The sequence below is a fragment of the Lithobates pipiens genome, unplaced genomic scaffold (genome assembly GCF_037356315.1).
Source record: "Lithobates pipiens isolate NorthernLeopardFrog02 unplaced genomic scaffold, aLitPip1_a1.2 Scaffold_25, whole genome shotgun sequence".
NCBI classification, from domain to species: domain Eukaryota; kingdom Metazoa; phylum Chordata; class Amphibia; order Anura; family Ranidae; genus Lithobates; species Lithobates pipiens.
The window spans coordinates 229725152-229752451 of NW_027507787.1; the positions used below are offsets into that span (position 1 = coordinate 229725152).

The 27300-nt window shown below is 42.8% G+C and overlaps 1 protein-coding gene across 1 annotated transcript in view; it reads left to right on the plus strand.

The window, feature by feature from the left end:
- Window positions 1-27300, plus strand: part of LOC143930014 (killer cell lectin-like receptor subfamily B member 1B allele B) — a 195039-nt gene that overhangs the window by 101821 nt on the left and 65918 nt on the right. Inside the window, exon 7 of the mRNA XM_077453919.1 lies at window positions 20963-21114. Within this exon, the coding sequence (XP_077310045.1) occupies window positions 20963-21114 (152 nt within the window). The remainder of the gene's footprint in view (window positions 1-20962; window positions 21115-27300) is intronic.

Sequence of the window (27300 nt, forward strand, 5' to 3'; positions counted from 1 at the left end):
CGGACACAGCCAATCACAGATCGTGCTAAATGGCCAAACACATCGGCCATTTAGCACTCGATCAGGCTATCCAATGGGAGGTGATCTCATATGTAAACATATAAGATCATCTCTCATCGCCGGCTCCCCTCCTCACACAGAGACAGCCTGTGAGGAGAGAGAGCTTCCGTGCTGCAGCTGCAGCATCTGTGACTGTGAGTGTACACACGCACACATACAGTAAAACACACACACAGTAAAACACACACACACACATGCTCACCTGTCCCCAGTGCCACTTATCAGTGCCATCTGTCCCCCGTGCAACCTATCAGTGCCATCTGTCCCCAGTGCGACCTGTCCCCAGTGCCACCTATCAGTGCCATCTGTCCCCAGTGCCACCTGTCAGTGCCATGTGTCCCCAGTGCCACCTAACAGTGTCATCTGTTCCCAGTACAACCTGTCCCCAGTGCCACCTATCCGTGCCATCTGTCCCCAGTGCCATGTGCCACCTTTCCCCAGTGCCACATGCCACCTTTCCCCAGTGCCACGTGCCACCTGTCCCCAGTGCCACATGTCCCCAGTGTCACCCGTCCCTAGTGCCATGTGTCCCCAGTGCCACCTGTCCCTAGTGCCATGTATCCCTGTCAGTGTCACATGTCATCAGTGCCACATATCAGTGCCACCTGTCAATGTCACGTGTCATCAGTGCCACGTATTAGTGCCATCTGTCATCAGTGTCAGGTGTCATCAGTGCCACATATTAGTGCCATCTCTCATCAGTGTCAGGTATTAGTGCCATCTGTCTTCAGTGCCACGTATTAGTGCCATCTGTCATCAGTGCCACATCAGTGTCACGTGTCATCATTGCCACAGATTAGTTCCATCTGTCATCGGTGTCAAGTGTCATCAGTGCCACGTATTAGTGCCATCTGTCGTCAGTGTCACATCAGTGTCACGTGCCATCAGTGCCATGTATCAGTGCCATCTGCCATCCGTGCCATGTGTCATTGTCCTGGTGCTCCAGGGCCTTCAAAAGTGTAATAGGTAGTCAACAAGTTAGATGTGTAATTTATGCTCCTAGAACACCTGATGGCGCTCCCTGCATGTTGGGTCTCTCTAAGTGGCCAGGCTGTGAAAAAGTCCCACACATGTGGTATCGTAATACTCAAAAGGAGTAGCAGAATTTAATTTGGGGTGTCATTTGTGGTATACACGTGCTATGTGAGAGTAATAACCTATTACAATGACAATTTTGTGGGAAAAAAAAATAAAAAACAAAAAAATCTTCATCTTGCAAAGAATTGTGGGAAAAAATGACAACACCAAAAACCTCACCATTCCTTTTACTAAATACCTTGGAATGTCTACTTTCCAAAAAAGGGTCATTTGGGGGGTATTTGTACTTTACTGGCTGGTTCGGGTCGCAAGAAATGAGATAGTCCACCAGTACATCAGATGAGATCAATTTTGTGTGATTCGCACCACAGCTTGTAGACTCTCTAAATTTCACAAAGACCAAATAATATCCACTAATTTGGGTTATTTTTACCAAAGATATGTAGCAGTATAAATTTGGCCAAAATTTATGAAGAAAAATTAATAATTTGCATAATTTTATCACAGAAACAAAGAAAAATGTGTTTTTTTTTCTAAATTTTCGGTCTTTTTTCATTTATAGCGCAAAAAATAAAAAACCCAGAGGTGATCAAATACCACCAAAAGAAAGCTCTATTTGTGAAAAAAAAAGTACAAAAAATTAATTTGGGTACAGTGCTGCATGACTGAGTAATTGTCATTCAAAATGTGAGAGTACCGAAAGCTGAAAATTGGTCTGGGCAGGAAGGGGGTTTAAGGGTCCAGTAGGCAAGTGGTTAAAATCTTTATGAAATACTTTATTAAAAAACGGGCCAATTTAGAAAGAAATAGAAGAAAAAGAAGAAAAAGAATCTCCAACAAACAATATGTTGAAACATAGGGAAAAGTCTATGCAAATCGTGATTGCGGCCATTGTATTGGAGACCAGTATCGATCTTCAAAGAATGGTCGCAGTGGATCCCTCTGAAAAGTTAACATAATATAAAACTTTTGGACTAATATGGCATATATACTAATAAATGCCCAATCCTCTAATAATGTAACCAATACGTCAATGGGCACCTATCGCCTACATATAATCAAATATATACTACAACCGTGGCCATATACTACAACCGTGACCATTTTGTTGAAGGCCGACCTAACCTATGCTGTCTAGATCAGGTGTCAGCAAAGGATGTAGCACACACATAGATGTACAGCTATAAGTTAACCAAAATTATGAAAAATCATATAAAAAAAAATCATATATAAAAAATCATATAAAAAATCATATAAAAAATCTTGCCCCAGAGCAATGTTTATTATAATTTGAATAAAATTATTACCATCTTGAAAATTTTTCAGATTTTCTAAAAAAAGGGGGATGTTCCTAAAATATATAAGACCAATACTCGCGCTCCTTTTAAAATTCATAAAAATTATAAATATATAACACGGACTCCAGAAATGAGGTACACATGACATAAAAATATGTTACATACATGAACCCACAAGAGAGAGAGGAAAAAAAAACCTTTTAAAACAGAGAGAAGGGCATACCTGGAAACTAAAAATCACTAATAAAACAATTAAGGTCAAACTCGACATTTAGTCCCCTAGGGACAAAAGTGTCAAGCATAAAAATCCATTTTGATTCGATTTGGCTGAGGGTCCTAACTTTGTGTCCCCTTCTCCAATATTTTGTGTAGGGTACGATACCCCAGAACTTCAAATGTCTAGGGTCTTTTTTTGTGGTGTGTAGCGAAATGCTACGAGACACTATGTTTATCGTACCCTTTCAAAATGTTCCTTGATTCTCACCCTCAGGGGTCTTTTAGTGCGGCCTACATATTGCAGGCCACAACTGCACTCCAATACATTGACAGCACCCTGTGTATTACAGCAAACAAAATCTCTAATTTTGTGTGTGTTTCCTGTACTCGTGGATATAACATTAAACACTTTATTTGGTTTACTTGCCCTAATATATGCAAAGCACCTCTTACATGGAAACAATCCCTTCCCTGTGAAGAACGTATATATCCATTAATTGGTGGATCTGGGATGCTTTTGACTATCCTATCTCTGAGTGTCGGGGCACGCTTATACACAAATTTGGGTGTGGGTGGCAGAACCGTTTGTAGATGCCTGTCATTCAACAAAATATGCCAATGTTTTCTGATTATCTTCTCCACACTTTTATATTGTGCGTTATAGTCTAGAACGATAGCTCCATTTTTTACTCCTGTATTAGTTTGATTGACAGACCTTGTCTTATCCTTAATCAATTCATGGCGATCCATCTTCTGCACCTCCAGTATCTTTTCTTCATTTAATTTACTATCATATCCTTTTTCTAGGAATCTATGGCCTATTTTCCAGGCTTGATTCAGAAACTCTTCCTGTTTACTGCAGTTTCTGCGTAATCTCATAAGTTGCCCTTTTGGAATATTAAATAACCAATTCTGATGGTGGCAACTTGTAACTGGTAAGTAACTATTTTTATCAACACTTTTAAAGTGTGTCTTTGTATTTAGATTACTACCCTCTTGTGTTATTTCCAAATCCAAAAATGTCACTTTTTTTTATATTCCAAATTTTTATTCATTCTTTGTAAAAAACAAACCGGTTTAAAACAATAAAACATCTCGTTTACATGTATCGTATCTTCCCCCAAACCAAAAAATAAATAAATACATTTCTCTCTCTCTCCTCCACTCCCTCCACCCCCCCCCCCCCTCCACTCCCTCCACATCCCCCTCCATAGTAAAGTTCTAGCCTCGCTTTAGGTAACCTCTGATGCAAAAAGCTCCCATTTTATCATTTTTTTCTATATGTTCCTCCTTTCTATTTTGTACCGTATATCTCCATCTTTCCGCCTTCTTTATCCTATCCACTTCTTTCTTCCATTCTATCAAAGTTGGTTGTGTGGTCTGTCTCCATAGTCTAGGTATCAGTAATTTTGCCGCATTTAATAATTGTGGCTTATACTTTCTTTTTATGTTCTGGCCGACATCATTGCCCCGTGAAATAGGAAGTTTAAGGGTGTTAGTTCAATTCTTCCAACAGATACCTTCTCTATCCATGGGGCGATTTCCTGCCAAAAACCTTTAATCAAAGGGCATGACCACCAAATATGGAGAGGGGTGCCCCTCTGTCTACACCCCCTCTAACATTTAGCGTCTACCGTTGGATAGATCTGTGCCATTTTCACTGGAGTTCGGTACCACCTGGTCAGGAACTTATATGACATTTCTTGAATTTGTGAGGTTATAGATGTCTTATAATTGGATTCAATAGGTTTCTGACTTGGCTCTGAGTAAAACTGCTATTTAATTGATTTCTCCACTCTCTAATGTAATATAATTTTATGTTTTTCTTGGTCCCTAGTACTAATGTGTGCATTTGTTATAATAAATGGCCTGACTAACTTCACACAACTTGATTCGAATATGGTCAACATTTTTGCAGGCCTTTTCATGGCTTTAATTTCATTGTAGAAACATGCCAGTTGATGATACTTCCATTCAGCCATTGGTCTTGAATTGATCCTAACTTTTGTACTAGTGCTTCAAATGGCATCTGGGCCAAATTTTCCACATGACGGGTCTCCATCTCTCCCCCATGGGCCCATTGATCCCTTATCTTCCCCCGGCATAAATCATGGGAACCCTTCCAAAGGAGCCGGGGGGGGTACCCGCAGAGCATACTCGCCTAATTGGTTAAGTTTATCCCACATTTTTAAAGTGTTCTGAGTTAATGGTGATGTCCATTTTGAAAGCCATTGATTTAACTTTGGAATCCAGGGTAAACCTGTCAGTTTCCTTCCTGCCATTTTTTGTTTTAGTGTTGTCCAAATTTTATTAGTTTGATCATGGTGCCAATTTAGAATACGAACTAGGGCCATTGCCCTGTAGTATGCCCTGATATCAGGTAATCCCATACCTCCTTCCGACCTCCCTTTGCATATGATTTGATATGCAAGTCTTGGTCGTTTATTATTCCATACAAAAGAGACAAAGGCCTTCCTTATATTAAAAAAAAAAAAAACTCTGTGGGAGTCGAATTGGCACTGTATATAGCATATAGATTACTTTGGGGAGTATATTCATTTTTATTGCATTCACCCTTCTGAACCAAGTCAAGAACTGCCCTCTCCATCTATTCAGTTCCTCTATTACCCCCTTCATCAAAGTATTATAATTCAAGTCGTACAAAAGCTTAAGATCTGCTGAAATATGTATTCCCAAATACATCAGGGACTTTTTACTCCATACAAAAGTGTAGCAGTTTTGCAGGGTTCTGGTCATGTCGGGAGACACGCGACTTGGCAGAATTACCAACTTTCCAAAATGAATCTTAAAATTAGATAGCACACCAAACTTAGTCACTTCTGCCGTTAGTGCTGTTAGGGAAGTCTGTGGTGAAGACAGATAGAACAATAGGTCATCTGCATACGCAGATACCTTATGCTCTTGTTCCTCTATAAATGTCCCCTGTATGTCTGAATTTCTTCTTATTTTACATAGGAGAGGTTCTAATATTATATCAAACAATAATGGGGACAGGGGACATCCCTGTCTCGTTACATTATGTAGCTGAAAATATTTTGACAAGGTACCGTTCACTTTAACTCTTGCTCTTGGGGCTGCATACAATGCTAATATCCAGCCCATCATACGCCTCCCCACTTTCATTAGCTGCAGGACTTCCGTCATAAAGCCCCAATTCACTCTGTCAAATGCATTTTCGGCATCCATTGAAATTACTACTTTAGATGTCCTGTCTGGTCCGTTTTCCATCCATGAGAGTATATTCAAGGCCCTTATAGTATTGTCTCTGGCCTCCTGGCCTTTCATAAAGCCTGTTTGATCAGGGTGAATTAGTCTTGCGACATGGTCCGGCAACCTCTGTGCCAAAATCTTTGCTATCCGAGTTCAGCAGGGATATTGGTCTATAATTACAGCAATATTGAGGGTCTTTCCCTGCTTTTAGAAGCACTGTAATATGGGCCATCAAAGCTTCTGGGGGTAATGGATTTGATGTATTAATTGCGTTAAAGTATCTACACATTGGAACACCGAAAACTGACGCAAATTTCTTATAATATAAGTTTGTAAAGCCATCTGGCCCAGGGCTTTTCCCCATTGCCAGATTCTCTATCACACCAATCACCTCTTTAACCGTGATTGGTCTATTTATTTCTTTGGTTATTTCCGTCGATAGAGAAGGCATTCCTGAAGAAATAATATAGTTTTTAATCTCTGTCGATCGCTGTTCCTCTGTGACATTTGGTATACTAGATTGAATATTGTACAGAGATTCATAAAATCCCTGAAACTCTGTCGCTATAGCTTGGGTTTCCATAATTTTAATATTTTGTACTATTAAACTGTGAAAATGCCTTGAATCCTGTTGTCTTTTAAGCTGTCTGGCTAGCAGGCGTCCACACTTGTTCCCTTGCTCATAAAACCGATGGGCATAGAATCTAGCCTTATTCTGAATAATACGGTCCATATGTTGTGTCAATCTTTCTTGCAGGGTTATTAATCTTTCAACATCTACCACGCCTAAAGATCTTTTATGCTTTATCTCTAAATCATTAATTTCTTCCAACAAATCTGTGATTTCCCTCTCTTTTTCTTTTTTTTTATCCTGGACCCTAAAGCTATTAGGTCTCCTCTAATCACAGATTTGTGGGCTTCCCACACCGCCTGTTCAGAGGTTTCTCCCGGGACATTCAATTCAAAATATGTTTTCATTTTAAGTGTTATTGCTTCATTTATATGACTATCATCTAGCACAGTGGTCCCCAACCTTTTTGGCACCGGGGACCGGCTGTGTGGATGAAAATTATGCCAAGGACCGGTCACGATTTTTCACAGGCAATGGCTGGTGTTAGTGATTCAATCATCACAGCACCATGGTTGATATGGTGTCGGGCTGAATGAAGCGCATTATTTCTATTATTACATTGCAGTAATAAATTAAATAGTTCAACTCGCCATACTGTAGAATCAGTGGGAGCCCTGTGTGTGTCACTTGCTCACTACTAGATGTGCCTAGTCACTTGCCACACTGCCTGTCACCAGATGCGGAATGTCACTTGCCACATCACCTGCCACACTGCCTGCCACAAGATGTGGATTGCCACCTGCCACGTTGCCTCTCACCAGATGCGGAGTGAGTGGAGCGTCCCTTGTGGTATGTCAGGCAAACAGCTGAGGGGGTGAACTACAAGTCCCAACACACCTCACCTGTACTCCCACACACAACTCACCTGTCACTGATGACGTCACATCTCTGTGTTGCAGGGTGTCTCTCTCCTCATGCTGCAGCTGGTCTCATCTGGCAGAGGGAGGGTCCGGGACTCCTTCGGCTGTCAGTCTCTGGCTCCACCCTTTTGACATTCCTGATTAGCTGTCCGGGGGGGGGGGGGCAGGCAATTTTCGCCGCTGAACAAGGAATATATACGCTTTCACACACCGAGGAGCCGCAGGAGAGCGGTGATGCGGGCAGGCAATATGAGATGATGTCATCTCTCTGCTCCCCACTGCACCTCCGACACTGAGACAGAGCACTGGCTTTGAGGGTGGAAGAGCGGTGATGCAGAGGGGGCAGAGAGAGATGATATCATCTCTGCTTGCCCGCCCGCTCGCTTCTTCCATCCACCCAGTGCTCTCATGCCGGTAGCTCAGCATGTCTCTTGTGGCCGCCTGCAACCGGTAGTGGGCCGGGGACCGGGGGTTGATGACCCCTGATCTAGCAGATTCTCACTTAACCGCCATGTTCGCTCTAAATAATCTTTTGAAACTGGATTTATAATCATGGTTATTGGGGTGTGACCTGAGATTGTTATTGACTCTATCGTGCATTTCCTGATCCATTCCAAGTAGAACTGATCCACCAGAAAGAGATCTAAATGAGAGTACATATTATGTGTTCTAGAGTAGTAGGTATAGTGCCTTATTGTGTTATGTGTAGCACGCCATCCATCTACCAGATGGAGGGATCTTAAAAGCTGTTTTAAATTCTTTATAGCTTTAAAAGATATGGGGGTTTTACCTGTTGAACTATCCATATTTGGATTTAATACTAAATTAAAATCTCCCCCCAAAATCAAAAATTCCTCTCTATGGTCTTCCAAAAGTTTCATGGTCTTTATCAGGAAATTCACTGTTAGAATAGCAGCAATAATATGTATAAGAATCAAAGAAGGGTAAAAAAAAAAAAACTGCGTTATTCAAAAAACCCCACCCTATGAGCAGCAGCTCAAATCATTATACCACGACACATCAAACTATATACCATAAGGAGCTGTGCTGAATATTATTAGTTAAGTGAAAAAAATGCAAACTTCATTAATAAAAATAATAATGAAATTGAAGTGAAAAATGAATTCATACTTGAGCAGAGTGAATGTGAATTCAATAGATACAATTTACTGAAATTATCTAATAAATACATAAATTCATACACAACTAATTTTAAAAGTAATATCAAAAAATATTTTTTGATATTACTGTATAAGTATTATCCTTTATATTGTTTTATGTATCGATTGTGGTATCCATAAGCTTTTTTCCCCACAGTAAATATGGCAGATTTATACGCTTGGCGGAACTCAGACTGAGGCGTGATTTTATGTAATGGTATTTAAGCGGTGCGTCAGGACGCCGCCCCGTATCCCGTGACCACGTTTTTACAGTGACAAAATGCGTAGGGAGGAACAGTGTGCTGATGTCACCGCATTCTATGCCAGTCCCGGAACTACGGGAGGTATTCGAGAGTCGGTCGGCTCGTCTATTTCATTCGTCTTGTTTATAGTTGGAACATGAGAGTTTATATGTATTTATTTTTTTATTTAATAAAATAAGGTTTTTTTTTACGCTATGCGAGTATTCCCTTGTTTTTTTATACGGATTGATCCATTGCGGCTTAAATTTCCTGAACATTGGGAGAGAGAGGTTTCCTGCCTAAAGGGTTCATCCCGATGACTTATCCATGCGCTTTTTGGTCCCATTGAACAGGGATCTAATGTTCCGGTAAGTGGCCAGAATAGCTATTGGTGGCGGCAATCTTTTGGTCTTCATAGCACTTTTTCCATTGGCGTTTGTGTCTACTCTGCACTGGACTTTTTATGAATTTATTTGCACTTGGAATTCGCTGGGACTTTCCTATGGACTATTACCTATAATCATTTTTTATCATTAACCATTATTATTGATCACTATGTGTTGTGTATGAATTTATGTATGTATTAGATAATTTCAGTAACTTGTATTTATTGAATTCACATTCATTCTGCTCAAGTATGAATTCATTTTTCACTTATATTTATTTAAATTAATTGTTGGTCTGCATTCTCGTGGTAGAGCAACATTATATTTATATTTCATTATTTTTATTAATGAAGTTTGCATTTTTTTCACTTAACTAATAATATTCAGCGCAGCTCCTTATGGTATATAGGAAATTCACTGTTCCTGTATTCGGCGCATAAATTTATGCAAAAGTGTAGCAATAGCCGTTCAATCTTACTTTAACAAAAAGATATCGTCCTTCAGTGTTCGCCTGGAATGCTACAACCTCTACTGGACATGTCTTTTTAAATGTTATTGTGACCCCTCTTGCTCTTCTAATCGGTGATAATGCATGAAACCATTGATTGAATGTATATAAAGGCAAATTTGGTATTTCTCCCTTTCTAAAATGAGTTTGCTGTATAAAAATAACATCAGTTGCCTGTTGGCGTAATTCTGTCCAAAGCCTGCTTCTCTTTTTTTTTTTTATTTAAATTTTATTAGATTATAGAATTTCTGATACAAGACATATCATAAAATCAAGTTAACACATATTTAACTTTTATCCTATTACCCTTTTACGTTCCCCTGTGTCCCCCCACCCCCTCCCCATAATCTGTTGGACCTCTTTGAATCCACTCCATAGTTTATTCCACTAATGCCTGAATGTAAGTTTCAGTCATTTTGAATGATCTCCACTTTTCCCATGTTGCCCAGTATCTATTCATTTGGTCTTTCTCCATTTTACTTAAGTATTCCATGTTATTTATATACTCTATTCTCAGTATCCAATCTCTGATTGTAGGTTTTTTACTCTCGAACCAGTTTTTAGGGATTAGGGCTTTTGCCGCATTAAGCAAATAAGGTACTAAAGTTCTTTTATATTGATTCCTAGTTTTCTCCGAGCCATAGAACAGACACGCCCAGGGACAGTATGTATTTTCTCCCCAGTTATTGCCTCTATATAGTCTAATATACTATACCAATATTGTTTTATCTCTGGGCATTCCAACCATATGTAGAATGTTGTTCTGAGCAATTTACATTCTCTCCAACACTGTTCTGATTTACAGGGGTATATTCTTTGTAGTCTTTCCGGTGTCAAGTGCCATCTCATCAGGCACTTATAGTTAACTTCTAATGATCTTGTATCCGTTGCGTAACTATATGTAGCGTCTATCATCTGTGTCTCGTCTACTTTAATTTTGCTTTAGCTGGTATAGCCCCTTGTCCCTCTGTTTCTGAGAGAATTTCGTACACCCGTGAAATACAATGCTTTACTGTTTTTTTTAAGTTGCAGAGCTTTTCCATTGGTGTTAGTGTATTTTCATCCCTTATTGGTCTTGGGATAGAATTAAAAAAAATTTGAATCTGTAGGTATTCCCAATCTTTTTAATTTTGCCAGCTATGCTTCTTTATTAAGTCTTGTTTTAACATTAATTCACTTCCTAAAGTGATATCTTTTAATTGCATATTTAACATTTGTTTCCCTAATTGCGTGTCATTTCCTAGAATAAAAAAATGTGTGCCCTCGAGTGGAATTAATGGAGAATTGTATACCCATTTATTTCTACGATTTAATGCGTCCTATATTTTAAGTGTCATTAAAGTTATTTCATGTGCACTGTTACTTCCTATTCTATACTTTAGGGGGATCCATATATTTTTTTGTAATTGTGATCCATTTTTACCCATTTCTTATTAGTGCCTAAGCCCATTCCACCAATCTCGCTAGTGTGATTGCGGTATAATATCTATATGTGTCTGGCAATGCCATCCCACCTTTATTTATTTTTTCTAGTTAGTATATTATAATTTATCCTGGATTTTTTATTTTGCCATATACTGTATATTTTAAGAAAAGTGTTTTTATTACTTTAAAAAAACTATTTGGAATCTTAATCTGAAGCATTTGGAATTTGTAAGTAATTTTTGGTAAGACCACCATCTTCAACATATTAATTCTACCAATCCATGAAATTGATCCCTTTTTTATTTATTTTTTCTCCCATGTAAAGGGGAATTCCTGTTGTAATAATTTCTCTTCCCTATTATCTAATCCTATGTTCAATATAACTGTTTTATGGGGTTTATTTTGAAATTTGAGAGGGCTCCATTTTCCCTTATTTCTTTTATTAAACAAGGTAGGGACAATCGTGGGTTAGTTATATATAGGAGTATGTCACCCGCATATGCCGCCACTTTATGTTCCTCGTCGCCCAACTTAACCCCGCCTATATTGACGTTTTTTCAAATTTTTGTAAGTAATGGCTCCAAGGCAATCACATACAGGAGGGGTGATAGTGGACAACCCTGCCTTGTCCCGTTTAACATCTCAAAAGCAGATGACATACTCCCATTTACCCCCACTCTAGCTGTTGGCTGTGTATATAAGTTATTTATCCATTTCAGCATTTTTGGACCTAAGCCTGTATTCTGGAGGGTTTCCATCATAAAACACCAATCTACTCGACCGAATGCCTTTTCGGCATCGATCGATATTAGTGTCATTGTTTTTTTTTCCTTTACTTATGAGTAACAGAGTTCTCAAACTGTTATCTCAGCCCTCTCTGCCTGGTATGAATCCTACTTGATCCTCATTTATTAATTCAGGCATAAAAATTTTCAGTCTTGTTGCTAATATCTTCGCATATAGCTTTATATCGGTGTTCAGCAGTGCTATAGGCCGATAGTTGGAACAGATAGATTTATCTTTCCCTGACTTTGGAATGACCGTTATATTTGCCATCAGTGATTCTTTCCTCATGTCCTCCTTCTCCCCTATTTTATTCCAATATTTACATAGTTCTGGGGCCAATTGCTCTTTAAATTTCTTGTAATACTTAATAGAAAAGCCGCCCGGGCCCGGACTTTTCCCGTTCGGGGTTTCCTTTAATGCTTTGTAAATTTCATCGTAATGAGTTCATCTAATCTCTTGGCAGATTCTTCCGTTATTTTAGGTAAGTTTGTTTCCTTTAAGTATTCTTGAATTTTTACTTTTCTACTCCGCTTCTGTTCGTCTGTCTCTGTACTTCTAATTGAGTATAATGCTCTATAGTATGTTTTAAAAGCCTTTGCTATCTCCGATGTTCTATACTTCATTTCCCCATATTCGTCTTTAATCTTTTCAATATAATTTAAAGCTTTTTTTTCCCTTGATATCCTTGTCAGGTGTTTCCCTCTCTTGTTTCCCCACATATATCTTTCTTTAGCTACATTTTTAAATACTTTTCTGGTCTCTTGCTCCATCATATCATTTAATTGTGCACGTTTTTTAATAATCTCCTTACAGTATGTATATTTTTGTCTAATTTTCTCTTATGATTTTGTTCTAACTCATAGAGTTCTTTTTTTAGGTTGTTCAGTCTCGTTGCAGCTTCTTTTTTTTCCCCAGCACCTATGGAGATTAATTTCCCTCTTATCAGGGCCTTATGGGCTTCCCAGAGAGTTGCTTTAATCACTTCTGTTGTGTCACAAATTTTAAAATATTGTTTGATCTCTATTTTTATAGTACTCTCTATTTACTTGTTTTCTAATAGAGCCTCATTAAGTCTCCAAGTGCCTTTTCTCTTTCAATAATTTTTATTGAATTTAACTCTTTGGTAAATACATCATGTATAATCAAAAAAAATAGGTATAAAGCAAAAACATAACATAAAAGACAGAGAGTTCAAATAAGGCAGGATTCATCAATCAGAAAAAGACAAGTTATACAAGGTATCTTATACAGATATATTTGGGACTATTATATGTCATGAAAGACTTGGAATGTAAGGATCCACTTCATTTAAAATTTATATTAATGATATATAAAAAAAGGGGACAAAAAAAAGAAATATATATATATATATATATATATATATATATATATATATATATATATATATATATATATGTATGTATATAAATATATATATAGAGAAAAGGGAAATAGGAAAAAAAAAGGATTTGATTAAGGCTCAATTGGGAGGTGCGGAAGATTTAAGTCATGAACAAAGCGGCAACTTCTAAGGAGACCCCCGAGGTCACCACTCCACCCCAATGGTCTCACACTGTGGAGTGGGATCAAGTGCCTTTTCTATACTCTATATCCCCCTCTCTAATTTTAGCTGTCACCGATGCGTGGTCCGATGAGGTGATAATTCCTATCTCGACGTCGACCACGTTTTCCAGTGTTTCATGGTCTATGAATATGTAATCCAGTCTCGCATACATATCATGTACTGAGGAATAATAAGTACAATCCTTTTTTCCCAGATTACTCATTCTCCATATATCCACAAGCTGTTGTGTGTGCATTTTTTTTTTTTGTTATTCTATGTTGTAATTTCTTTTACCTCATCATTTTTATTCCAACCTATCAGGCTGTTAATATTAGGTAGCGGCAGCCCCTTTGTCTATTATTAGGTGTAACTTAATTTTTCTCCATAGCGCAACCCTACCTCTTTTTCTTTATATCTGATATTCTGTTTCTTCATCATCTCCAGTAAAGGTTTTAACAGACGTCTGCTTGCCAATGTCTCTGGAGCCAAGTCCGTAAATATTTGCAGCTCTGTGCCCTCATACCGGGCTAGGACCTTTCCTCTTAGCCTTGCCCAGATATCTGCCCTGTCTTCATAGAACCTAAATCTAACAATTATATCCTGGGGTCTGTCTGATCCTAAATCTCTGGGTTGACCGACCCGGTGTACTCGTTCTATCTTGGGGAATTCCTCGTCGCCTTTGTCTAGGAATGGGTTAAATATTATTTTTAATGATTTTTTTAAAATCTCCTCCTCTTACTTCTGATACAGATCGAATTCTCATGTTTTGTCTTCTGCTGCGATTTTCTTGGTCTTCTAACCTATAAAGTAATCTCCTCTGATTTTGCTGGGATGATTTAACCATTTCCTTAAATTTAGATACCTCCTGGGCCTGTTTATCCATTCATTCCTCCGCCGCCTCCACTCTTGTTAACAGATGCCCTAAATCGTCTCGTAACAAGTTGATGTCTGCTTTAATAGCGTTTTCAAGTCACAGTAGCATCTCCGTCAGGTCACCTTTTGTTGGTAGTTGGTCCTCCACTCTTTGTTCGTCCGCTTTACTTGTTTCCGATTCGCTATCATTTGTTCAATCTTCTCTGGACTGGTCAGGTGTCTCCCCTAATTTTTTCTCCGTCCCTTTTTTCCTATCTGTTTTGGCGTGTTGTTGTGTAGCTCCTTCCTGATTTTTTGGACTTGCACCTTGGGTCATATACTGCTTTATTCAGTTGTTTTGTCCTTCAGGGTTTTTGGGGGACCACCCTTTGTTACTTTACTTGTGGTTTTACTCATGATAGCTTCCTTTGTCCTTCTTATTAGTTTCCCCAGTTTTCCTTTTTGTGTCGCTTCTTAATAAGTAGGGTTCGTCCCCCTTTTTTTTTCTCCTATACCCTTATTCACAGTATCCTCTGTGTCTCTGCCTCTGGGGGTCCTCTTTGAGTCCTGATTCTCTAAGCCTCACCCCTCGATAACTGCCCTCAGTATGCCTCCGATGCTCACCTCTTTCGTAACACACGTCCAGGCATCAATTTTTGGGGGAATTCTATATTAGACCCAGGCAAGTCCCGTTCACGTGGTCATAAGCTATAGACTTTGGATCTTTTACTTATCAGGCCCTCTGCTGGAGAGTGTAATTCTCCCGAGGATGGGGGTTGCCTTAAGCCTTCCCAACCCTGCAGAGTTTAGGAAAGTACCCAGTCCTCCCAGCGCCCTGTGTAGCTTATAAGTCTCGGATATATAGACCAACAATTTATGCGATTCCGTCTCCGAATATTCCTCCTAGAGACCAGCCTTCCGTCCACTGCCCACAATGGGTACCTTTCCCGGTAATTTCAACCCTGATTGGAGTAGTGTACCCACACTCCACTTTGCTCCTCTCCACACACTACCCCAACGTGAACTGAAAGTCCTATGGTGTACTGTATAAGTATTACCATTCCTCTGGGGAATATATTAATGCTGCTGAACTGGGGCTAATTAAAGATTTCCTTCTGCTAATTCGGGCAGTTGAATAAAAAAATAAAAAAAAGGAGCCCGCCACAGTATGTACCAGCCCAGTATCAGTGATAGGTTCACAGGTATCCTGGGTTATCTCCTCAATTTTCATGCAAAACTATTTATATTTACGGCCGGTGACTTACATGCAAAAGCGAAGAATAAAAAGAACAAATGTCCACAACTCTTCTCCTTTAAGGGTGGGGGTACTCCCAGCTTAGCATGTTCCACTTTTAAAAATACACATAGACAGGAGTTCTTACCAGTCTCTGAGAGTTTACCATTCCAGGTATTTCCCAAACTTCTCGTAGCAGATACCATTCTTAACAGACAGAATAAACAATACCTCTTGATTCTGCCCTTCAAAGTGATCCTGACTCACTCTTCAGATCATCCAGTCCGTCCCAGACATTATGTGCTCCCCTCAGGAACTGCACGGGCTTGTCATCTATCCAGGCAGAGGCAGAGATAGAGGCAGGGAGACAGAGGCCGGGAGATAGCGAGCGGGGGTGAGGGGGGGCCGACAGCTCCCGTTCACCTTACCATGGATCACCGCTCCGTTGGACTCTTCTTTGGGTCGGCGGTCACCTCTGTGCATGCAGGGAACTCAGAGCCCGGGACTGGCTTAGGAGCTGTCAGCAACCGATCCGGAGCCTCTCACTCTCCAGCGTTGCCAGCCTCCCGCAGCCACGCTCTTGCTTCTGCAAACACATGCTGGCGTCTCCCCCCTAACTAGGGGTCACGTCTTCCCGTCATGACGTGTGGAATTTTTGGGTTTTGGGAAATGAGATAGGGCGTCAGTACACCAGGATTGATAAATTTTCAGATATACAGTGTATATCCCATAGTTTGTGGACCTACAGATTAACCACTTAAGGACCGCCGTATTGCCAATGTTCGTCATTACAATGGCACCAGCAGGCACAAGCACGTACATACGGCAGTCCATTTCGCTGCAGGAGCGATCCGGGATGAGGGGATGGCTGTTGGTTTCTGGCCATCCCCTCTCGATCGCTCCTGGCCAATGAGAAGCTTCCTCCCACTGTGTATTGTATACACAGGCAGGGAGGAAGTGATGTCATTCTCCTCGGGGCGGTCTTTTTGACCGGACTACGAGGAGAAGACAGAAAGTAAGTGTGTACCAACACTACACTGACATGTAGGCACACACAGGCACACAAACCCCCCCTATCCCCCTCCCGATCGCCCCCGATCCCCCCCGCCCGCCCCTCCCCCCCCAGTCACAGTGTCACTGATTGCAGTGATCATTTATTTACTGATCACTGCATTCAGTGTCAGTTGTAAAAGTAAAAACTGTCAGGGCAGTTAGTGTTAGGTCCAGGGTAGCCCCCTACCACTCCCCAATAAAGGTTTAACCCCCTGATTGCCCCTAGAGTTAACCCTTTCACCCCCTTTTGCCAGTGTCACTAAGCGATCATTTTTCTGATCACTGCATTAGTGTCGCTAGGTAGCTAGTTTTTTTTTTTAGGTTCACCGCCAGGTTTTTATAGCGCTAGGTACCCCGATATACTACCCAATAATGGTTTTAACCCCCTGATTGCCCCTAGTTAACCCTTTCACCCCCTTTTGCCAGTGTCACTAAGCGATCGTTTTTCTGATCGCTGCATTAGTGTCACTAGTGTCGCTAGGTAGCTAGTTATGTTTTTAGGTTCACCGCCAGGTTTTTATAGCGCTAGGTACCCCCATATACTACCCAATAATGGTTTTAACCCCCTGATTGCCCCTAGTTAACCCTTTCACCAGCGATCACAGTATAAGTGTCACTGGTGACGCTGGTTAGCCAGTTAGTTATTTAGGCTCCCCGTCAGGTTTTTATATAGCGCCAGGGACCCCCATATACTACCTAATAAAAATTTGAACCCCCTGATTGCCCCTAGTTAACCCTTTCACCAGTGATCACCGTATAAGTGTTACGGGTGACTCTGGTTAGTTTGCTTTTTATAGCATCAGGGCACCCACCATTTATTACCCAATAAAGGTTTAACCCCCTGATCACCCGGCGGGTGATATCAATTAGGTTTTAGGGTCAGGGTCTGCGTCGCCCCAGGCAGCGCTAGGTTACTGCCAGTACCGCTAACACCCACACGCAAAGCATAAACCTCCCGTAGTGGTATATAATCTGAACAGTTCAATATCTGATCTGATCAGATCTATACTAGCATCCCCAGCAGTTTAGGGTTCCAAAAAAACGCATTGTTAGCGGGATCAGCCCAGATACCAGCTGGCACCTGCGTTTTTCCCCTCTGCCCAGCCCACCCAAGTGCAGTATCGATCGATCACTGTCACTTACATAACACTAAACACATAACTGCAGCGATCGCAGAGTCAGGCCTGATCCCTGCGATCGCTAACAGTTTTTTTTGGTAGCATTTTACTATTAAATCCGGAAGGCAGTGCGTGGTTTTCGGGGTCCCGTACGTGGCTAGGCTCCCAAAAAGTCCCCCACATGTGGTATCCCCGTAGAATTTATTTTGGGGTGTAATTTGACTTATGCCCATAGCATGTGTGAGCAATATATCATTTAGTGACAACTTTGTGCAAAAAAAAAAAATTTTTTAAATTTCTGCAACTTGTGGCAAAATATAAAATATTTCATGGACTCAACATGCCTCTCAGTAAATACAGTGGTGTGAAAAAGTGTTTGCCCCCTTCCTCATTTCCTGTTCCTTTGCATGTTTGTCACACTTAAGTGTTTCGGAACATCAAACCAATTTAAACAATAGTCAAGGACAACACAAGTAAACACAAAATGCAATTTGTAAATGAAGGTGTTTATTATTAAAGGTGAAAAAAAATCCAAACCATCATGGCCCTGTGTGAAAAAGTGATTGCCCCCCTTGTTAAAACATACTATAACTGTGGTTGTCCACACCTGAGTTCAATTTCTCTAGCCACACCCAGGCCTGATTATTGCCACACCTGTTCACAATCAAGGCATCACTTAAATAGGAGCTGCTTGACACAGCAAGGTCCACCAGAAGATCCTTAAAAGCTACACATCATGCCGAGACCCAAAGAAATTCAGGAACAATTGAGAAAGAAAGTAATTGAGATCTATCAGTCTGGAAAGGGTTATAAAGCCATTTCCAAAGCTTTGGGAATCCAGCGAACCACAGTGAGAGCCATTATCCACAAATGGCGAAGACATGGAACAGTGGTGAACCTTCCCAGGAGTGGCCGGCCGCCCAAAATAACCCCAAGAGCGCAGCGACGACTCATCCAAGAGGTCACAAAAGACCCCACAACAACGTCCAAGGAACTGCAGGCCTCACTTGCCTCAGTTAAGGTCAGCGTTCATGCCTCCACCATCAGGAAAAGACTGGGCAAAAATGGCCTGCATGGCAGAGTTCCAAGGAGAAAACCACTGCTGAGCAAAAAGAACATCAAAGCTCGTCTCAATTTCTCCACAACACATCTTGATGATCCCCAAGACTTTTGGGACAACATTCTGTGGACCGATGAGACAAAAGTGGAACTCTTTGGAAGGTGTGTGTCCAAGTATATCTGGCATAGAAGGAACACTGCATTTCATAAAAAGAACATTATACCAACCGTAAAATATGGTGGTGGTAGTGTGATGGTCTGGGGCTGTTTTGCTGCTTCAGGACCTGGAAGACTTGCCGTGATAAAAGGAACTATGAATTCTGCTGTCTACCAAGAGATCCTGAAGGAGAATGTCCGACCATCTGTTCGTGTACTCAAGCTGAAACGAACTTGGGTTCTGCAGCAGGACAATGATCCTAAACACACCAGCAAATCCACCACCGAATGGCTGAAGAAAAACAAAATGAAGACTTTGGAGTGGCCTAGCCAAAGTCCTGACCTGAATCCTATTGAGATGTTGTGGTATGACCTTAAAAAGGCCGTTCATGCTCGAAAACCCTCTAATGTAACTGAATTAGGACAATTCTGCAAAGATGAGTGGGCCAAAATTCCTCCAGGACGCTGTAAAAGCCTCATTGCACGTTATCGCAAACGCTTGGTTGCAGTTGTTGCTGCTAAGGGTGGCCCAACCAGTTATTAGGTTTAGGGGGCAATCACTTTTTCACACAGGGCCATGATGGTTTGGATTTTTTTTCACCTTTAATAATAAACACCTTCATTTACAAATTGCATTTTGTGTTTACTTGTGTTGTCCTTGACTATTGTTTAAATTGGTTTGATGTTCTGAAACACTTAAGTGTGACAAACATGCAAAGGAACAGGAAATGAGGAAGGGGGCAAACACTTTTTCACACCACTGTAGCTTGGGGTGTCTACTTTCCAAAATGGGGTCATTTGGGGGGGTTTTGTGCTATTTTGGCATTTTATGGCCTTCGAAACTGTGATAGGTAGTGAGGAGTAAAATCAAAAATTTGCACCCTTAGAAATCCTGAAGGCAGTGATTGGTTTTCGGGGTGCCGTACGCAGCTAGACTCCCAAAAAGTCCCACATATGTGGTATCCTCGTACTCAGGAGAAGCAGCAGAATATATTTTGGGGTGCAATTCCACATATATGGCATGTGTGAGCAATATATCATATATCATTTAGTGACAACTTTTTGTAAACTTTTTTTTTTTGTGTCATTATTCAATCACTTGGGACAAAAAAAAAAAATATTCAATGTGCTCAACATGCCCCTCAGCAATTTCCTTGGGGTGTCTACTTTCCAAAATGGGGTCATTTGGGGGGGGGTTTGTACTGCCCTGCCATTTTAGCACCTCAAGAAATGAGATAGGCAGTCATAAATTAAAAGCTGTGTAAATTCCAGAAAATGTACTCTAGTTTGCAGACGCTATAACTTTTGTGCAAACCAATAAATATACGCTTATTGACATTTTTTTTACTAAAGACATGTGGCTGAATAAATTTTGCCCTAAATGTATGACTAAAATTGAGTTTATTCGATTTTTCTTATAACAAAAAGTAGAAAATATCATTTTTTCTCAAAATTTTCGGACTTTTTCTATTTATATCGCAAAAAATAAAAATCGCAGAGGCAATCAAATACCATCAAAAGAAAGCTCTATTTGTGGGAAGAAAAGGACGCAAATTTCGTTTGGATGCAACATTGCATAACCGCGCAATTACCAGTTAAAGCAGTGCAGTCCTTAGGCTGTTAATTGGTCCGGGGCTGAAGTGGTTAAATAATATACACAGATTTGGGTTATTTTCATCAAAGAAATGTAGTAGAATACATTTTGGCCTACACTTATGAAAAAATATATTATTAATAGTATATATATATATATAAAATATTATTATATTATATAATTATAATAAGATTATTTGCAAACATTTTTAATAGAAATGTAGAAAAAAATCTTTGTTTTATCAAAGTTTTCAGTCTTTATTAAATTATTTAGCAAAAAATAAAAAACCTAGTGGTGATTAAATGCCATCAGAAGAAAGCTCTATTTGTGTGAAAAAAAATAACAATTTAATATGGGTTCAGTGTTGCATAACCGCGCAATTGTCATTCAAAAACTAATTGGCCTGGGCAGGAAGGGAGTAGTCCCCGGTATTGAAGTTTTGATCTTATAAGAAAATTTACAAAAAATACATTAAATACATTTTCTTATAGAATGCACGGTGTGTCCCAATGGTTGGTTGTGGCACAGAGAGAACTGTTATTACTTTTCATCTGATGGAGAATACAGAACATGGAAGGAGAGTCGGGAATTGTGTGAAGAGATGGGAGCCGATCTACTGGTCATAGAGGACCGGGAACAGCAGGTATGTGATAACATGGAAATAATAAGTGATGGATATAAGTTTATTATTTGCTACACAAATAAAACAAATGTTTCCCATAGTAAAGAACTACACAAGTAGCGTGTCACAAATGATTGTACAGTGCTTTAGCCTGCGGCCACACTGGGTACAATTTAAAGTAGTGCGATTTTAAGTCCAACCTCTAAAATTATTCAGCACTACTTCTGTGAGAGATTTGTAATGATTTGATATGACTTCAGTTAGAGGGGCTGTCCATATCACATTGAGGAACAGTGATGTTATGAACAAAAGTTTAACTAACAAAAGGGTTAATATTTAACTTCTTTCAGGCTTCTTTGCAGTCTGCTCACATAATTTGTAATAAAAACATCTTTGCCATTCTGAAGCTTCCCTCCAACCACTTTAAACATTATTTTATATATACTGTGATTCTGTACTTGCCTATTATGCTGCAGAAATCTCCCTCCACTGAGTCTGGCTGCATCCATTTTAACTGTGGGCAGCTGAAGCTGCTGCCTGTTCACTTCCTGAATTTACACAGACAAACGGAGGCACACATTCAGCTCTGCAGCCCTGCAGTTCTCATTGGCCCTTTTTTAACTCATCCACCCTCTAGGGTTGCCACCTTTTCCTCAAGCCAAACACGAACACTTTAGCTGCGCATGTCAAATTTTTTGTGGTATACACTATAGGATTTTAAAGACCTGGAGGAAAGCAATAATGCATCACGCTTAGTGTGAATGGTAACTACTGGTACCATGGTACCATCCACTGCCCTACTGACACCGTCCTCTGCCTTACTGACACCGTCCACTGCCTTACTGACACCGTCCACTGCCCTACTGACACCGTCCACTGCCCTACTGACACCGTCCACTGCCCTACTGACACCGTCCACTCCCCTACTGACACCGTCCACTCCCCTACTGACACCATCCACTGCCCTATTGACATCGTCCCCCCTTCTACTGTAGTGCTGTTTTCCTTCCTTTCATTGTGTGGGGAGCCTTGGGGAGAAGTGTGTCGGCAAGACACAGGATTCAGGACACATCTAAACTGGTGCACTCACTCACAAGGCTGCTGTTGGCAATTATTGGAGCCCCATACAGCTATACTCATGGGGCCCCCATCCCCTGAGGAGGGAAAGAGGTGGGGGAAGGAGGTGAGAAAAGGGAGGGTAAGAGGAGGAGGTGAGAGAGAGGCAGTGGTGAGGGGGTGAGAGAGAGGCAGTGGTGAGGGGTGAGAGAGAGAGGAGGAGGTGAGGGGGGTGAGAGAGAGAGAGGAGGAGGTGAGGGGGTGAGAAAAAGAGGGGAGGAGGCAGGAGAGAGAGGGGGGGGGAGAGTGGGGGTGGGGTGAGATGGTGGGGGTGAGAGGGATGAGGATGAGAGAGAGGGGGGTGGGGATGAGAGGGTGGGGGGGAATAGTGAAAGAGTGGTGGGTGCAAGAGAGGGTGTGAGCGAGAGGCTGAGAGAAAGAGAGTATGAGAGAGAAAGGGGGAGCTGACACAGAGGAGGGGGAGCTGACACAGAGGAGGGGGAACTGACACAGAGGAGGGGAACTGACACAGAGGAGGGGGGTGACACAGAAGAAGGGGGAGCTGACACAGAGGAGGGGGGCTGACACAGAGGTGGGGGCAGACACAGAGGAGGGGGGTGACACAGATGAGGGGGGTGACACAGAGGGGGAGCTGACACAGAGGAGGGGGTGACACAGAGGAGGAGGACATGAAACAGAGGAGGGAGTAACACAGAGGAGGGGGTGACAGAGGAGGGGGAGCTGAAACAGGAGGGGGGCTGACACAGAGGAGGGGGACTGACACAGAGGAGGAGTGGTTACACAGGGGAGGGGTGGTGACACATAGGAGGGGGAGCTGACACAGAGGAGGCGGGGTGACACAGAGGGGGGTGGTGACACAGAGAAGGGGGGGTGACACAGAGGAGGAGCACCTGAAACAGAGGAGGAGGGGTGACACAGAGAAGTGGGTGACACAGCAGAGGGGGAGCTGAAACACAGGAGGGGGAGCTGAAACACAGGAGGAGGAGCTGAAACAGCGGAGAGGGGGTGAGACAGAGGAGGGGGTGAGACAGAGGAGGGGGCTGACACAGAGGAGAGGGGTGACACAGAGGAGGGGAGACACAGAGGAGGGGCAGCTGACATAGAGGAGGGGTGACACAGAGGAGGGGGAGCTGAAACAGAGCAGGGGATGACACAGAGGAGGGGGTGACACAGAGGAGGTGGGTGACACAGAGGAGGGGTCTGACACAGAGGAATGGGGTGACACAGAGGAGGGGGAGCTGACACAGAGGAGGGGGGGTGACACAGAGGAGGGGGGGGTGACACAGAGGAGGGGGAGCTGAAACAGAGGTCGGGAGTGACACAGAGGACGGGGGGTGACATAGAGGAGGAGGGGGTGACACAGAGGAGGGGGGCTGACACAGCGAATAATTTGCGCCCCCTAAGCTGCGGACTTTTAGCACTCCCCGGGTCCCTTCCAATAAAATAGCACTCACCTACCTGATTCCTATACTGACCACTACACTAACCTACTTGAATTCAACACTGACCAACTTGATTCCTTTACTGACCATGACACACTACACTGACCACCATACTATACTGTCCACTACACTGAGAACTACACTGACCACTATACTATACTGTCCACTACACCACCCACTATACTATACTGTTCACTACACTACACTGACCACTATACTATACTGTCCACTAGACTATACTTTCCACTACACTGACCACTATACCATACTGTCCACTACACTACATTGACTATACTATACTGTCCACTATACTTCACTGACCACTATACTGTCCACTACACTATACTGTCCACTACACTATACTGTCCACTACACTATACTGGCCACTAAACTACACTGGCCACTACACTATACTGTCCACTACACTATACTGACCACTATACTATACTGTCCACTACACTATACTGTCCACTATACTATACTGTCCACTATACTGACCACTACACTATACTGACCACAATACTGACTGCTATACTGTCCTGCCTATAGTCTTCTGATACTGACACTACATATATGGTGGCCCCCCCACCCCAGTCCATCAATTCCTCCCCTTCTTGTCCTGCATCGGTCCGGACTCCGGCGGATAGGAGGAGGAGGAGGAGAAGACAGTGGCCCCAGCGGCTCACACTTTCCAGAGCTTGATTCCTGTGTCCCCCTGCGCTCTGGTCGCCATGTTCAGTGTTTCCCAGTGCACTGTGATTGGGTGCATGGGGGTCATGTGCGGAGGCGGGACTTCAGGAGCAACTGTGATTATGGACAGGCCAGCCCCACGCCGCACATTACCCCCATATGCCCAATCACAGGGCGTCGGACACTGAACATGGCGGCCGGAGTGCAGCGGACACAGGAAATTAAAATTTGGAGGATGCTGCACTGTGCCACTACTTGCACGAAATTGTGCCCCTCTAAATGTTGCGCCCGGGGCCACAGCACCCCCGCACCCCCCACGCTATGCCACTGCCTCCCACCACTGCTGCGAGCCAAGCCTGTGTCATTATGTTCCACCCGGGTGGCGCGGCTGCTTTTGCACACTGTGTCCACAGTCCTCCCCAGCTGCCACCCGGGTGTACCTGAGGCTAAGCCAGATGACCGACCGCCCGCCCTGGGGGGGTGGGGTGGGTGTTGGCGGATTGCAATGGCAGTGTCTGAGCTGAGGTGGGTTGGCAATAAGGGGGTGGGGGGTTTGGGTTGTCAGCCATGGTGTACACTACCCAGTCACCTGAGTTGGTGTGAGAAGAGACTGGAGGGGTGTTTGTGCCTGCCCTGCCAACCTGAGCTGGTTTGATAATGGGGAAGGGGGGTGGTTGTTGTGTCCACCACCGCCAAGGTGTAGCTCATTTGATATGGGGGGGTGTTTCTGTGTGTCCACCACCCACTTATAGTAGCTGATCTGATAACTGATAAGGGGGGTATGTGGGTGGGTAGTGTTGCTGTGTCCACCAACCAGGTATACTAGGGGAGCTGGTCTGATAAGGGAGGGCGGCCATCAAATCTTATCCAGAAAACAGCAGGTCACAGCAGTTTCTTGTCATCTTCCTTGGGGCCATCAGATTCTGTCCAGCAAGCAACACACCTTGTCAGCAGGTCAGTTCCAAAATCCTAATCAAATCACCAATGCCAATTATGCCATTGTCTGCTGTCCCCAGGGACAGATCCGATCCAGAGATCACCATACAGGGGGATCTCTGGATTGTATCTGTTCCTGGGGACAGCAGATAATGCGAAGTATTGGCCATACTTTGTATTGTCAGCTGTATCCCCAGTCACTCAAATGTCTCCATCATAGTAGCTTCAGTCCAGCTCTCCATGGTGAGCCCTCCACTTCCCTGACTGCGATCTGTCTGAAAATGTGAGATCTGCTCACATCTGAGTGACTGACACCTCTGTCCCGTCCCATCTATTGTCACTGACTGCCATGGATGAACACTATTGGCTGTTATTACACGGAGCTGGAGGGGTCATCCCCCCTCCTCTGCGCAGGTCTCCAATCCCATCGGGAGTCCCAAAACATCAGCCAGCACATCTACCAGCTGGCCAGAGACGTGAACAAAGCCGGATTTGGGTCGGATCGGGTCTCAGATGTACAGCCTCCTGGTTTGGCTCCTTTGATAGACAGTACACTTGTCCAAAGCGGGGACGTGGGCTGTCTATCATAGGTAGGAGCCAATCCAGGAGGTGAGACTTTGAAGATCTGGCTGGGTCTCCTCTTCCTCTCCTCTCTTCTCCGATCCCCTGCACTGATGAGGCTGCATAGATGGGCACTGGTAAGGCTACATTGGATGAGAACTGGTCAGGCTGTATAGATGGGCACTGTGAGGCTGCATAGATGGTCACTGGTGAGGCTGAAATGATGGGCACTGGTGAGGCTGAACTGATGGTGGGCACTGGTGATGCTGCATAGATGGGCACTAGTGAGGCTGCATTGCTGAACACTGGTTAGGCTGCATTGATGGGCGCTGATGAGGCAGCATTGCTAGGCACTGATGAGGCTGCATTGCTGGGCACTGGTCAGGCTGCATCAATGGAAACTGGTCAGGTTGCATTGATGGGCACAGCTGAGCCCTGCATTCTTTATGTAACGCACTCCTGAGCCCTGCATTCTTTATCTAGATTATAAGCTCTAACGAGCAGGGCCATCTGATTCCTCCTGTATTGAATTGTATTGTAATTGTACCGTCCCCCCTAACATTGTAAAGCACTGCGCAAACTGTTGGCACTATATATATCCTGTATATTAATAATAAAAACAATGATAATATAGTGCACTCCTGAGCCCTGCATTCTTTATGTAGTGCACTCCTGAGTAGGGATGAGCTTGGTGTTCAAGTCGAACGCATATTCGACTCAAACACCGGCTGTTTGCCTGTTCGGCTAATTCCTACCTTTATGGGCCGTTCGAGCCATGTTTGTGTGGCGCTCACGGCCCACAATGCACTACGCCATCGCAGTGCATTGCTGGCTTATGATTGGCCAAGCATGCACTGTGACCCCGCATGCTTGGCCAATCACAGCGCCGGCAGCGAGGAGAGCCATATTTGGCTACAGGCTTCTGCAGCAGTTAAATTGGGTGTTGTGTGCCTCCAGCACAATATACACCTGAAGCTACCCTGTATTACTGGTGTTCTGTAATACAGGCATCTGCAGCAGTTAAATAGGGTGTTGTGTGCCTCCAGCACAATATACACCCAACGCTACCCTTTATTACCGGTGTTCTGTAATACAGGCATCTGCAGCAGTTAAATTGGGTGTTGTGTGCCTCCAGCACAGTATACACCTGAAGATACACCTTAATGCTGGTGTTATGTAAGACAGGCATCTGCAGCATTTACAGTGGGTGTTGTGTGCCTCCTGCACAGTATACACCTGAAGCTACACCTTATTGCTGGTGTTGTTCTGTTTCTGTAACACAGGCAGGCAGCTGCAGTAATTACAATCAGTGTACTGTGTCATCTGCTCAGTTTGCACCTAAAGCTACCCAATTGCTGGTTTTCCCATCTCCCTGCAGGCCATTACTATGTCTGGAAGGCCAACAAGGAGAGGCAGACAGTCACGAGCCAAAAAAGAGGGCAAGCAGGCTCTGTGTCTAGAGACAACAGTGCTGGTTGTGGACGCGGTGCATCATCATCAG